The sequence below is a fragment of the Trachemys scripta genome, chromosome 1 (genome assembly GCF_013100865.1).
Source record: "Trachemys scripta elegans isolate TJP31775 chromosome 1, CAS_Tse_1.0, whole genome shotgun sequence".
Lineage (NCBI taxonomy): Eukaryota > Metazoa > Chordata > Testudines > Emydidae > Trachemys > Trachemys scripta.
In genome coordinates, this window is record NC_048298.1 from 197,303,783 (window position 1) to 197,318,526 (window position 14,744).

A 14,744-nucleotide genomic window follows, 5' to 3' on the forward strand; every position below is an offset into this window, starting at 1 on the left:
CTGCTCCTTTTTTAAAGAGCAGCGTCCTTACCTCCCTCACTCGGGCATACTCTCTCACCCAACTGCAGACAGCTGAGGGAGACAAAAAAGAGGCGCTTCTTGGTGGCAGGGTGGGAGGGTTAGGAAGCTCAAACAGTTCTGCTTGCCACTGGGGTGTGTGTGCGTAAAAAAGATAGGGCTCTGAGGCCCTGAAGAGCAGCTGCTTCCTGTGCAGGCTTCCTGCACCACTAAAGTAGGGGAAACAGTTCCTGCAGGTCACTTGCTGGTGTGGGGGAAGTTAGACAGCTGCTCTGCACAGCAAGCTGCAATCGTCACAGGCCCGTAACTGAGGAGGAGATAGAGGAGCAGGGCTGGTCCTCTGCGCCCATCTCTAGTTGCCTGAGCCAAGCCTGCCCCCAGAGGGGTGACAATGAATGCAGCAGGAGGGCCGGCTCCAGGCACCAGCCTACCAAGCATGTGCTCCGCTCTCCCCGGTGCTCTGGCCGGTCGGGGAGAGCGGCCCCGGCCAGGCTCGCCGGCCGGTTGGGGAGAGCAGAGAGCCCCGGTCGGGGAGAGCGGAGAGCCACGGCTGGGCTCGCCGCCCTCCTCCCGGTGCTCTGGCCGCCGGGGGCTCTCCACCCTCCCCCTGGCGCTCTGGCCGGTCAGAGATTGTGGGCCCGCGGCTGGGCTCGGCGCCCTCCCTGTCGCGCTGGGGGGGGGGGGGGCGCGGCGGCCCTGGCAGCAGGTGTTCTGATCTCTCCTCTGCTCAGTCAGACCTGCTGTGAAAGACCTCTTCACACTCTGTGTGACCCATGGAGCAGGAGCGGCACGCTCCCATAGAAGATACAGCAGATCTGACACTGCTTCCCCTGCGTAGGCCCTCTCAGGGCCACTACATTGATTTAGTGATACTAGTGCAACTTTTGGACAATGTTCCTTCTGTAGACAGACTTTGAGGGACATCTCAGACAAACCACTTCTTTAAAATGTAGTTAAGATTGTAAATAAATATCACTTCAATAAAATCATTGTTAGAAAATCATAAAGATAAAAGACACTGAAGCCAAAGAATTCAAAGTTTAAGGCTCCAATAAATTTCACTAATTTTATACAAATAGAAAATTTGTACTGAATGTCTGCAAACAGCCTAACTCTGACCTGCTATCAGTGTTCATCCCCTCTAGGCAACAAGTATCTGCTTTACTCCCTTACAGGTACCAGACCTTGTGTGCATTTTCAACATAGTTCAGATGTTGTCCCTTCTCCTATTCTCAATACAGATATACACAATAGCTTAACAGTCACATATGGGCCAGTGACTCAGACTTTAGCTTCTCTTCTATATACGTTCTTACACCATGCTCATCACTAGAGTATTGGAATGCCTTCGAGTAGTACATTAAGCCACTTGGCTATACATCTGTCACATGTTGTTTGTTCTCTCATCCTCCCCAGCAGGAAAAGCATGGGTAGTGGAGTGTCTTGTTTTGGTAGGGTTTTACACTTGGTTGTCTCTTTTTAATGCATGTTGCTATGTGTTTGTGTTGGAGAAGGCAAGGTCAAATAAATGTGCCTTGTGCTTGGAGTGGAAAGTGGTGAGGTTTGTGGTGATCCTTGCTTTCTGGGGGATTTCACTCCACTGTCTCAGACCAGCCCTTGAGAAAGTTTTGTCTCCAGCACAGACAAGCTTTGCCCTTATTGTACAGAGTTTCGTTGTGCCAGAGGAGTGTAGAAGCAAGAAAATCCAAAATTTCTTCTTCTCCATAGCAGCCTCAGCTGCATGGGCCACCAGAAGCATATTGAACTGGTTCTCTGCTCTCTATGCTATGGGCTTGAAGCAGGAATTACTGGGTGATGTTCTATGGCCTGTGTTATGCAGGTCATAGCTGATGATTATAATGGTCCCTTCTGACTTTAAAAATCTATGATATGACATAAAATACCATGTCAGCTTAATGGTCTTAATCCACATTTTCAAGGCATTCATTGGTTTGGGACCAGGATATCTAAAAGATCTCATAAAGCTGTGGGATGAGGACCAGAGTTGACAACTCCATTCCTCTGGCACAATCTAGCTGTCCATTGAAAGGGTAAATTTGTTTGTATAGTAGAGGCAGAGTTTTCTCAGTGGCCTGTTTTTTTTTAAATAAAAAAAAAAATTGTGGGACAAGTTTCCACAGGAACCAAGAACCACCTCAAACCTCACGAGCTTCTACACCAAGTGTAAGGTGCACATCTTCCACTTACTTATCTAATATCAACACACAGAATAGTGTATATAACATTTATAAAAGTAAGACACCACACTAACACAATTTTCCATCCGGGGAATGAAACAGAGAATGAATCACGTGACGGATGTTAGTCACATTGCATCGTGTGCTTCTGGAAGATACTTGGATGCTACTGTGATGAGGGCAGTATAAGACACTGTATAGTGTAGAATTGAATAAAAAGCGCACACAGTTTTGGTAATTACACTCTAAGATGGACAACCCAATTAACTTCATCCACCAGAAAAACTATGGAGTTGCTGGAAGACACCACTTTACCTTCTTTTTCCAGCGCTTCTGATGCTACACCATTATGATATACCCACGTCCTCTCCTGAAGTTACTTAGAAACTGCATCATAAGACGACTATATTAATTCAGGAAGGACTTCACCCCTTGTGGATGGTCAGCACAAGACCTGTGCATCACCAGAGTCCCAGTTAAGCCCCATTTTGAGGATGTAAATGGCCCTCAACACTTTCGTTGGCCCTCTGCAGGGGGATGAATTTCACACTCAGTTACTAGTGAGGAGTGCACAGCAGGTCGGGATGCAGAGTCAGAGTTAAGGATTGTTGCTATGTGCAGGTGAATGAACTGGGATGATGTGGCTGATCTGGTTAGGTCCTGTGATGGTGTCGCTGGCGGGTTGTCTGTGGGCGAGGACTGGCCTGCCTCCCAAGGCCTGTGAAAGTGAGGGATCGTTGTCCAGGATGGTTGTAGATCACTGATGATGCTTTGGAGAGGTTTTAGCTGAGGACTGTAGGTGATGGCCAGTGGAGTTCTGACAACCCGCCAACCTTAAGCATATTCTCACCAGCAACCACACACCGCACCATAGTAACTCTAACTCAGGAACCAATCCATGCAACAAACCTCGATGCCAACTCTGCCCACATATTTACACCAGCAACACCATCACAGGACCTAACCAGATCAGCCACAACATCACCGGCTCATTCACCTGTACGTCCACCAATGTAATATATGCCATCATGTGCCAGCAATGCCACTCTGTGTACATCGGCCAAACTGGACAATCCCTATGTAAAAGGATAAATGGACACAAGTCAGATATTAGGAAAGGCAGTATACAAAAACCTGTAGGAGAACAATTCCACCTCCCTGGACACACAATAGCAGATTTAAAGGTAGCCATCCTGCAGCACAAAAACTTCAGGCCAGACTCCAAAGAGAAACTGCTGAACTTCAGTTCATTTGCAAATTTGACACCATCAGCTCAGGATTAAACAAAGACTGTGAATGGCTAGCCAACTACAAAAGCAGTTTCTCCTCCCTTGGTGTTCACACCTCAACTGCTAAAAGAGGGCCTCATCCTCCCTGATTGAACTAACCTCGTTATCTCTAAACTGATTCTTGCCTGCATATTTATACCTGCCCCTGGAAATTTCCACCACATGCGTCTGACGAAGTGGGTATTCACCCACGAAAGCTTATGCTCCAATACGTCTGTTAGTCTATAAGGTGCCACAGGACACTCTGTCACTTTTTATAGATCCAGATTAACACGGCTGCCCCTCTGATAATTGTAAACAGTATTTTACTTTTTCTTGTCTGGAAATACTTGAGTTTGAAAGCTTAAGTTCCCTTGTGTATCATGTTTAGTGGTAACAATGCTCCTACCTGGGAGTCTAAAAGTGAAAGTCTATACAAGGACTCTTACTTTTTGGAGAAAGTGAATTTACTCTGCTTTAGAGTCTGTTGAATGTAAACACCTCTTCTGGGTCCACATGCCTCCTCTACTCGCTTCCTTCTAAAAGCTGGGATTTTAAGACCTGTTTCTCATTAGATGCTATGGTGTACTATGTTGACTTTAAAATAACTCCAGTTACATGTACTCAGTATTTTTAAAGACCAAAATTAATTACAATTTAGGGGGAGTCTTAACTTAGAATTATATGCATGCATAATGATTACTGCTTCTATAGGCTCAAAGGGTATTTTTAGTTTTTTTTCACATTCTTAATGTTTTGCTGTAAAACTTATAACTTTATTATATAATTTTACTATATATTAATCTTAATGCAGCATTTTTGAGTTTTAGATGAATATATTCTGCAAGTGGAATTTGTTAATCATGGTGTGAATATATAAACTACCACTTATGGAATAGTATATTTATTTATTAATTCATAGTACGTTTTCACAGATGGCTCCTATGTACATAAGCTAGAACCTTTGGGTAACTTCGACTTTCAATTCTCCTCTGGGTAGATATGTAAGTGTGTCCTCCCCAGCCCATCCAATTAAGTTAAATTGACTGAAATTTGGAATGTTATTGTGCTTTGCCTATAGTGAAGTATATTGTGGTGACACACATTCGTTCAATTTCTGCACTCCATTATATCAGTGTAATTATTATAGTAGCAACTGAGAGGTACTAGGCAATGTACAAGCGTATAGCAAAAGTACCTTTTCCAAATTGCTTTCGCTCTGAAAAGACAGTGTGGGGAAAGATGAAACAATGATGCACGAGCAAACTGTGCAAGGTAGTGATTAGTAGATCTCTTGATAGTTCTATGTTGGTTTTTTAATTTGTCTTGTGTGTGTATAATCCTGAACTGAAGTCAGTGGAGTCATTCCTTAGTTACTCTGGGGTAATGGGGGGGAGGGGGGGTAAACTTGGCCCACTGTTTCTAAAATTTTAACACTGACATTGTTTTTCTAGGCCTATCCATGACGCAGTAGAAAATGATCACTTAGAAATTGTCCGCTTGTTACTTTCTTATGGCGCTGATCCAACACTTGCTACCTACTCAGGTAGAACTATTGTGAAAATGACACACAGTGAACTGATGGAAACGTTTCTAACAGGTGAGTAACTCTATACTCTGTCTGCTATTGTGAATGTAATGTGACATTTCCTGTCTCTGCCTCCCAGGCACCAAACAACCAAAGTTTTATTGTTCAATGTAAATAACAATTACTAGAACACACTTAAGTGACTTTATATTTTGCCTACCAAGAAAACACTGAGTAGTAGAAATTAGAAGCATGTCTATGGATACTATCTCCTTATATGCTATGTGGGATGTATGATATGCTGCCATCAGATTTTATTGTTTGGAGACCAGCTAATTGGACATTGATCAGTGTAGTTTCTATTGGTACATAAAATTTTGCTTGAAACAAAAATAAAATTACCAAATATAGTAGCAGTATGTTAAGTATAATTAATTACAGCTATTGAGGTGATACAGATTTTTACCTTTTAGTGTCAAGCTTTAGAGAATTTTTTTAATTCCCCCTTTTAGTTTTCACGTTTATAAAACTTCAACCTACCATTTTATTTTTTAAAAAGCTATGATATGAAGGAGTTGAATATGTAAATTGGGTGGGTGAGTGTGGAATCATTTAAATAAATTCACTTTCCCTGTTTATTTTAAGGTAAACACAATTGAAAATCCTTTTGTCATTTCATTGGCTCACAACTGAAAAATATCCTATCCTTTTATTGTTTGTAATGAAGGAGTTTAAGTACTTGTGTATAAATACAAAATGGCATTGTTTGCGGAATGGCTAGTTGCTTTAGGACTGTATTGGAGTCCAATGGGTTGGCGTTCCCAAATTAATCCTTATGTACTTCAGTCTTATTCTGGTAAATGCCCCAAAATTAAGGCTATAAACAAACTAAATATTGCCTCTGGGTGATGGAACCTTAGGGCTTGTCTTCACTACCGGGGTAAGTCAATCTAAGTTACGCTACTCCAGCTACGTAGCTGAGGTCGTCTTACCCCAGTGTTTCCACTGCACTGTGACGGGAAATGCTCTCCCGTCGACTTACCTTACTCTTCTCAGGAAGTTGAAGTACTGGAATCGACTAGAGAGCGCTCTGCCATCGATTTAGTGGGTCTTCACTAGGCTTGCTAAATCGACCCCTGCTGCATCGATCGCAGCAGCCTGGATCCCTACTGAATACCAGCCCTTAGTGTGAAAACCTTTTCCCTTCTCCTCATGTCTGCTACTTACGCCCCAAATTCCTTATCTTTGAGACTTGTGGCAGATGAAAAGTTTGAACTTTTTCAAGGGTCAGGATTGCATCTCTCAGAAAATTAAGATGCTGCAGTTTAAAGCTCAGGAATCCATGGGTCAAAATCTGTCGCTGAAAGAGTTGGGTTTTGTTGATGTTTTTGAGTGGGTGAAAGGGACCCACCGGGGCTAGGGGGGAGATGAGAAAAGTGTATTCCAGGAATATTCAGAAGAATGGTATTCTTCATAGTATGTGCATCAAGAATATGTTGTGGATTTTAGATAGGAGGTATGAAATATGCATATTGGAACTCTGGCAAGCTTAGCAGGCAGTGTATCATACAGCTTTCCATTCTGATTAGTTTGTTTTTGTTGTTGTTTCCTTCTCTAGAGTATTTAACTGACCTGCAAGGTCGAAGCGTTGATGACCCTGGTTTGTACTGGGATTTCTATGGCAGCTCTGTGTGCGGTGAGCAAATGTTATCCTTTATTTTTTGTATGTGAAGGAGTTTCAAAACATTATCTAGCATGTGTGTGGGTGGGTGGGTAGAGGGTGGAGGGGGGGGTGTGTTCTTTTGCTATAAGCCAGAGGAAGTTTTGAAGGGAAGTGTCTAGTTTTATTTACTGCATCAGTTACAGGATGATAAAGCAATATTAGCAATATGCTCCTAATGCTGATTGGAACCGGCCCTTTCCCCCCCCCCCCCCCCAACTAGATCCAAGAGATGAATCTGGATTTGACATCCTGGCAAATCCGCCTGGCCCAAGTGATGAGGATGAAGATGGCTTTAGCGATGTGTTTGAATTTGAATTTTCAGATGGGCCTCTCTTGCCATGTTACAACATCCAAGTGTCTCTCTCTCAGGGGTAAGAACTGATATAACTTTATGAAATAATCTATTTGGGGTAGCAGGAGTCAGTGCCTGAGTGCTGCTTTTAGAATAGCACAATTTAAACTGTTGTATTTCTGTACAATTATTCATACACAGTGTGCTACTGTGCGAGGTGGTAGGGAAGAAAGCTGATATGTCAGCTCTAGGGTGGAGTTCCAAAAGCGTAAGGGTACGCAAAGAAATTGCAGTCTAAACTTTCTGCGTGTGCTAACTGTATTTGCCACAGTACAAAGTGATTTACAAAATGCTGTTAGCATAGACAGCTGGTTTTACAGCCCAGAAAAGAGTGAATTACTGTTTTAACCCAAGACATATCAAACGTCCTCCCACCACCCAAAAAAGGATCTTGACGGTCCCAAAATAACACATTTGCTTCTGGCAGATTAATATTAAGTAATTTAACATTTTATCTTGAAATTTTTCCTTGTGAATTTGCATCTCTTTATCACTTAATAGACACTTCATGAGTGACATGGCAGCGTTACTACAGTTTTAACGCTCCGATGCAAAGCTGGATTTGACCCATGAATAATGCATTGGATCAAACACATCGAGAAATGGCTTATAGCATGTTGGTTGTATACAGATATTGGAACACTGTTCATCACAAGCAGAAACCTGGACTGTTTCAGTTGTGTAGTCTCTCCTGAGTGTGAATTAGCTCAGTAAACAACTGTTCGTAGTTTGCAACAGTTGCATAACTTAAAACTACAGTGTTTCTTCATAACCTATTATCTCTGAAGAGTTTATAAGCCATGTTGGACTAGCTTTTTTGACTGTGGTTAAATGCACATTAATCAAAATTTGACACACACAAAAATTGAATTTAATATTTAGTGTTTAATATTAATCTGAAAAATCCACTGTTTTTCCCCATTAATTGCTTCTTGAGAATTCATAGCTGCCCAAGATACTGATTGTTTAACTGTAAGCTAATTCTTGACTGCTAAATAAAAAGCAAGGCTTCATCGTGTAAACATTTACACATGTGAGTAGTGGTCAGTGTGACTATTCGCCACCTGTGTAAAATTATGTACCTCAATTTACGGGGTCAGGGCCTGTCTTGATACATCATACAACCAGCCTCTCACCCAAAAGCCATGGATGACATTAGTATGCGTGTATGTCTGTCTACATGCATCTGGACACTGCTAAATTCTAATTCCACAGCTAGTCTCATTGATGCCAGTGAAAGTGTTTGCAGGAATGTGGTGAGCAGGATTTAACACACAATGTAAAGCTACTGCTTACATAACCAGGATGATTATAATTTGTCAATTATTTATGCCCCCCCCCCCTTTTTTTTTTTGTTCTGCAGACCGCGAAACTGGCTATTGCTGTCGGACATAGTAAAGAGGCTGAAAATGTCATCCCGCATATTCCGTTGCAACTTCCCTAATGTAGAAGTTGTCACGATCACCGAGGCAGAGTTTTACAAACAGACGTCTTTGAGTCAGTTGTTCTCTTGTGCTAAGGACCTTGAAGCTTTTAATCCGGAAAGCAAGGAACTCTTGGACTTAGTAGAGTTTACAAGTGAACTTCAGACTTTACTTGGCTCTTCACTTGAGTGGTTGCATCCGGATGATGATAATCTCTCTGATATCCATTGGTGAGCCACCAGGCCATTTAATGTATAGTACCATATAAAGTTAATTCTTTATGTATATGTGTTAAAAATGCAATTGTTTCTGTAAAGAAAGGACACTATTAAATATTAAAATATCTTTCCTTTATATAAGAGATTTGAATTCCAGTTTGATGAACTTTGGAACATTTTTTTTTTTAAGAACTTTAATCAGTTTTTACAAAATTGTTATATAATGTTTCTTTAAATGCACACAGGCTTTGGGATACTTTTGTTTTTACTTGGAACACATTTAAAAAATATAACACACCCACACATTGACTTTGTTTCATACAAAGCACTGATTACACAGAACATACTTTTATAGGTGATGTGATCAAAGTCATGTGGCTTGTTTGGGAGATAGAATTTGGTAAGGCACTTCATGATATTATTTTTGTTTACAGAATTACCTGCTTTGGCCAGGTAAGCACTATTGAATATAATTCAATAGCTTGTAATATAAATTAAAACCATATCCATATACACCAACTAATTGTATGAACTTTTATATCCTAATTTAAAAACTGTGAAATTTAGTTTTCACACATCAAACCGGATTGTTTATATATGTTTAAACATTTTATGCTCTTTATTTAAAGAAGACTTTGAACTATTTTTTCTGTATCTTGTAAAATATTGAAAAACTAACATATGTTGAAGTTGCTTGAAACTGTACATAAACTAAAATTTTCTGAATTGTGTGTTTACGTTTGAGATCTGTGTTTTAACTTTGTAAGTAAATTCTCCTGCCTTTGTATTTATATTTTACAAAAATTTTCTTAAAGGCAATAAAACTGTTGAGAAAATTAAGATGTTGAAATGAGTTTTATTCTCTGCACGATTATAAAACAAACTGACTTATTAAAGTTTGTAAAAGGAGGATCTGATCTCATTTCCTGGAGCCAAGCAGGAATGGCGCAGGTGCTGGGAAGCAATTTATAAAATATGATGTGGAATCTATATTAGCCTTCTACTATCAAGGTCAAAAGAAAAATATCTCATGGGCCTTTTACAGGGTCAGACGTTTAAAAACCAGTAGTCTCAAGACTTTCTGGAGTACATTTTAGTTAAAGAATGGTGAATCCATTTAATATGTTTTTCCCACTTGTCATCTTTAAAGTTAGACTGATTGAATTTTTTTCTCAGTGGTTCCTAAGGGGGCAGGGAGGGGGGAGAGAAAGGGTACATGTTCTGTTAGATAATTTCTGTATAGAGGCATCAAGTATGTGAGCACACTGGGCATTTTATGTGTGCTCTCCTGTTACATTAGAGACAGCCTTGAACCAAATTCCTGGTTCTAAACTTCATACCTTTATAAAGTGCCTTACCAAAATATCCTGAAACCCAAATTCTTCCAGATCCAGGGGTCTTGGCCTCCAAATGTAGATCTAAACCTTCCTAACTCTCTTGGTCTTTTGATTCAGTGTTCAAGTTTGGTACATTAGAGGAACAGATTCCCACTGTGAACCAGACCCTGAGTTTTGTTTCAGATCCATCTTTAATATTAAAGTGTGCCCTGTGTGAAAACCAAACACTTAAACCTCCTTATTACGTCTGTTTTGCAATATATTGGATGTTATCTCTGACCAGTACTACCATAATGTGCTTAAATAGATTTAGAAGCAGTGCAGTTAGCCAAACAAAGAAAAATGCCTACAGGACTGACATCTAAAGGAACTGTTGAGGGCTGTTATACAAATGTCTGACTTTCTATAGACACAGTAAGGTTTTTATTTTTTCCTGGATTGTTTTCTATCTTTTGTACTGCTGCACTGTGACACTTCCTCCATTGTATTAAGATTTGGGGAAATACAGCAACGATTCATATCGTGCCAGCTGCAAGTTATAACTGAGTGTTTTTCCTGAAAAAGAATATCTAAATTTCTCTAAATGCATGAGGCCCCAAAAGGTCAGAAATGGATCCCTGAGAATACCTCCTGTGCCCTTGAGTGTTCTCCCCAATTGCCGCAGAGCTCAGTGTTAGTCCCAGATGTACAGGGAAGAAGGACTAGTGGCATGCAGGGGTTCTGGCTGGTTCACAATGTGCAAGTGAAATCTGCTTTGCAGGGCCCATGGAGGTCCATGAGACGCAGTGAAGTTAGTGCAACTCAGAGATGCCCTAACTGATGCTAGAGTTGGCTGACTCCTAAAAGGGCTGAGAATACGTGAAGCATTAGGGTTAAAGCCTCTTCTGGCACCTTCCCCCATTGACTCCTCCCCCCAACTAGGAGTAGTGTTACTCATAGTGGGCCAGTTCTGATCTGGGCACCAATTTAAATCTAGACTACCTCCTGTCAGAGGAGTTATGACAATGTGAGATCAGAAATAGGCCCAACACCCACATGTTGTGGGTGGCGGAAAACAAGATGCCGCTAGAAGGTCATAGGATATCTAGCTGAAATGCACTCACTGAAGCAGTTTTACAGTATTTGCACAAAAGCAAATTACATTTAAAATGCAAGTTCCCCTGTTTAAAAAAAAAATAAAAAAAAAAATACACGTCTTAGAGCTCCTCTTTTGAATGCATAGTCTGCAGTTGGATTTTGGAAACAGGCATTTTGCTTTGCTCGGCTGTCTGCTAACAGCTGAAAGTGGCAAGTTCTTGTTCTTAGTTGCTGGTTACATTTCTACTCTTGCCCTGGAAATGAGGGTTTGAGCATAGAAATTACGTTGTGTGTAAGTATTAAAAACAAATGTTTCTTGGACCTGTTTGATCAGCTGCTTGCTGATTGGCTGGTGATTTCTGGGTATTTATCAGCTGTATATCTCTTTATGGTGTATTGGCAGAGACCACATCTCTGGGCATGGAGCGTAAAGGAGGGAAATTTCTGTGGGTTTCATGTTCCGTGGGTAAACAGGAAATGGAAGTATATTTCCTTTTCTGAACCACCTCCTTCGGAATCATCTGAAATGTGCTCAGAATAAATATCTGCCTAGTCAGAACCTTCAGCATCAGCCAATGGGGTCCTTTCACGATGCTCAGTATACACCCATGCCTTGTCCACATCAGAACTTTATTTTCGAATACAGTTAGAAACCTGCACTGTTGTAACAAATTTTGTGTGCACATTAAGGACCTGTCTATGCTATATAAATACAGCAATGGTAGGGGAGTTCCTTATAACATTTATCCCCTGATGTGGTTTAAAAAAAAATAGTTGTTCTCTTTTATGATGCAGCATGTAGGACTACTTCCTTTCCAAACACCTGCCAGAATGTGCTGTGGTGACCTTGCTGGCCCAGTTGTCTTCGATAAACATCTTTGGAGCTGCTCTCTAGTTCCGAGTCTGCCCACCTGCTTGTCTGGAATCATGTTGCTCAGAATCTGGCATTGCCCACGACAGTTTCCCTCAATTCCCATCAGTAATTAGTCAGATTCAGCTGCTTACAAACCAGATGGGAACTGTGGTGGTGCCTGTGGCTACTTTTGCTCTCTCAGATCTCTGTGTACGGTTTATTTTGGTTGGTGTTTACTCGGTGACGGCTGAGGAAGTCTAGAAAACACCCTGCTCCAGGCTAGGTGGGGAGTAAGTCTGATCCGGGAAATGGTTCCTAAGAGTGATGCACAAAGCTCAGGTCTGTGATGCTTAAACCTACCTTTTGCCTCGTCTAGCTCCCAACAGGGCTGAATATTCCTTTAGGTCCCTGACTACAAATGCAGTCTTCCATTTGGGAGGACTTTCTCCCCTAAAAGGGTGCCCTTTTTTCTGCTGGTTTGTTGGGGTTTTGTTTCATCCATACACACTCCAGAATCCTGCGGCCTGGCTGAAGCTCTGTTCCAAAGAGCTTTGAAAGTAATACTTCTAGCTATAGACATAGTAACTGGTGCAAAAGAATCTGAGAAAGGTATCTGGTGGCTTAAAGGTGGTGAAAACGGCCTTTGGGGAGTGCCCTCCATGTAAGGGAGTACCCCTGCAACACAGCTATTGAGGCAATCCTATAGTAGCTCCTAGCGTAGAACTCAGGGCCATAGGAAGCAGAGGGTAAAGTAGAGCAACCGTGAATCTGCTCTAACTGCAACTAGAGGCCATGCTGATCCCATAATAGAGAAAGTACTACCCCCCCCCCCCCCCCCCTTTCATTTCTCTGCCAAGCACAAGTTGTACTTGAGAACTGATCTGTGGACTAAGCATTAATATGAACTATTCAGTAAGAGTGAGGTAAATATAGACAGCAGTAGCTCTGGTCCCTTACAGATTCTGTAATACTTGATGAAACGGCCTTTAAACACTAAGATTATTTTGGTTTATAAAAGAAAACTGAAGGCATTACTATTTTTAACTTGTACTATTTAAAGTAGTTTTAAAAATCGTGTCTAAGTTTAAAATTGTCTGTGAGCACTATATTTTTACATCTATGTTGATTCACAGGCAGAAAAGGGGATCTTTTGGTAAAAGATTTGATGCCACAAATATGATATAATTTTTGATATTTTATTGGAACAGATTTGTATTTACACTATTTCATTTCTACATATTCTGGAGATACACCTATTTTGGGAAGGAATCAGACAGGACACACACACGAGATTGGGTTGGCTCATTAGGGGATGAAAAACAACCCTAACAGATCTAAAATAATTGTTGCATGTAATGCTTCTCAGCCTGTGTGTGTATGTGTGTGTGTGTATATATATGTGTATATATGTTCACTCCTAGGTTAATCATGCTAGTTTTGTATTCCAATCTTTTGTTTGCTTTGTACTGGTTCACTTTGACTGCAGAGTGGAGAGATTGTATCTTCTTGCAAGTGACAACCATGATGAACTGGTACAAGAAGCACTGCCTTTCAACTTTGATTTCACTAAGAACTCTCAAACGTTTTGCTGCTTCTGATTCTTTATACAGCTGCAATTCTTACCCGCATTCTACACGGTACATTTCCTTGTTCTCCTCCCAGCAATGCCTGTGCCTCAGTTTCCCTGATCTGTAAAATGGGAATGATAATGCTTTGTAAAGGGCTCTGGGAATGGTGAAAAGTGCTATGCAAGTGTTAACTCACAGCTGGGTAAATAATGTAGTATGGCGTTAGTCTAGATCAGAGGTGGGCAAACTATGGCCTGCAGGCCACATCTGGCCCATGGGACCCTCCTGCCAGGTCCCTAAGCTCCTGGCCCACGAGGCTGGCCCCCAGCCCCTCCCCTGCTGTTCCCCCTCCCCCACAGCCTCAGCATGCTGTGCTGCCGTAATGCTCTGGGCGGCCGGGCAGCGCAGATGCAGAGCCACGGCCTGGCTTGGTGCTCTGTGCTGCATGGTGGCGTGGCTGGCTCCAACAGGGTGGCACGGCTGTAGTGCCACCAGCCACCGGTGCTCCAGGCAGCACGGTAAGGGGGCAGGGAGCAGGTGGGGTTGGATAGAGGACAGGGGAGTTTGGGGTGGGGTATTGGGGGTTGGGGTGTGGATACGGGTCAGGGTGGTCAGAGGACAGGGAATGGGGGGGTTGAATGGGTGCAGGGGTTCCAGGGGCAGTCAGGGAGAAGGGGGGTTGGATGGGGCAGGGGTACCGGATGGGGGGGGCATTCAGGAATGAGAGGAGGGGTTGGATGGGGCAGCGGGAGCCAGTCGGGTGGGGGCTCCAGGGGCGGTCAGGGGACAGGGATTGGGTGGGGTGGATGGGGCAGGGGTCCTGGGGGGTGGCGGCAGCATCAGGGGGCAAGAAGAGGTGGGGGTCGGATAGGGGGCGAGGGCTGGGCCACGTCTGGCTGTTTGGGGAGGCACAGCCTCCCCTAACCTGCCCTTCATATAATTTCCAAAACCAGATGCAGCCCTCAGGCCAGAAAGTTTGCCCACCCCTGGTCTAGATGTTAACTTTCCCTACCCACACACACACACTCCATGAGATTGAAGTGATGGGAATTGGCTGCTCTCTTTCACCAGGTATGAAGTACAGTTCTGCCACTAAATAGATTTTCCTTTTGTTGTCACATTAATTTGCAACTCATTAATAGTGACAGAAGTGAAGTATTGCACTGATGCAGATTTACAT

General features: G+C 42.3%; 1 protein-coding gene across 10 annotated transcripts in view; it reads left to right on the forward strand.

The window, feature by feature from the left end:
- Nucleotides 1-8,865, forward strand: part of BCOR (BCL6 corepressor) — a 70,130-nt gene extending 61,265 nt beyond the window's left edge. For all 10 annotated transcript variants that reach the window (XM_034754410.1, XM_034754403.1, XM_034754430.1 and 7 more), the window contains 4 exons: nucleotides 4,939-5,084; nucleotides 6,631-6,708; nucleotides 6,956-7,106; nucleotides 8,451-8,865. In XM_034754410.1, coding sequence (XP_034610301.1) covers nucleotides 4,939-5,084; nucleotides 6,631-6,708; nucleotides 6,956-7,106; nucleotides 8,451-8,745 — 670 coding nt within the window. In that variant the 3' untranslated portion in view covers nucleotides 8,746-8,865. The remainder of the gene's footprint in view (nucleotides 1-4,938; nucleotides 5,085-6,630; nucleotides 6,709-6,955; nucleotides 7,107-8,450) is intronic.
- Nucleotides 8,866-14,744: the final 5,879 nt, after the last annotated feature.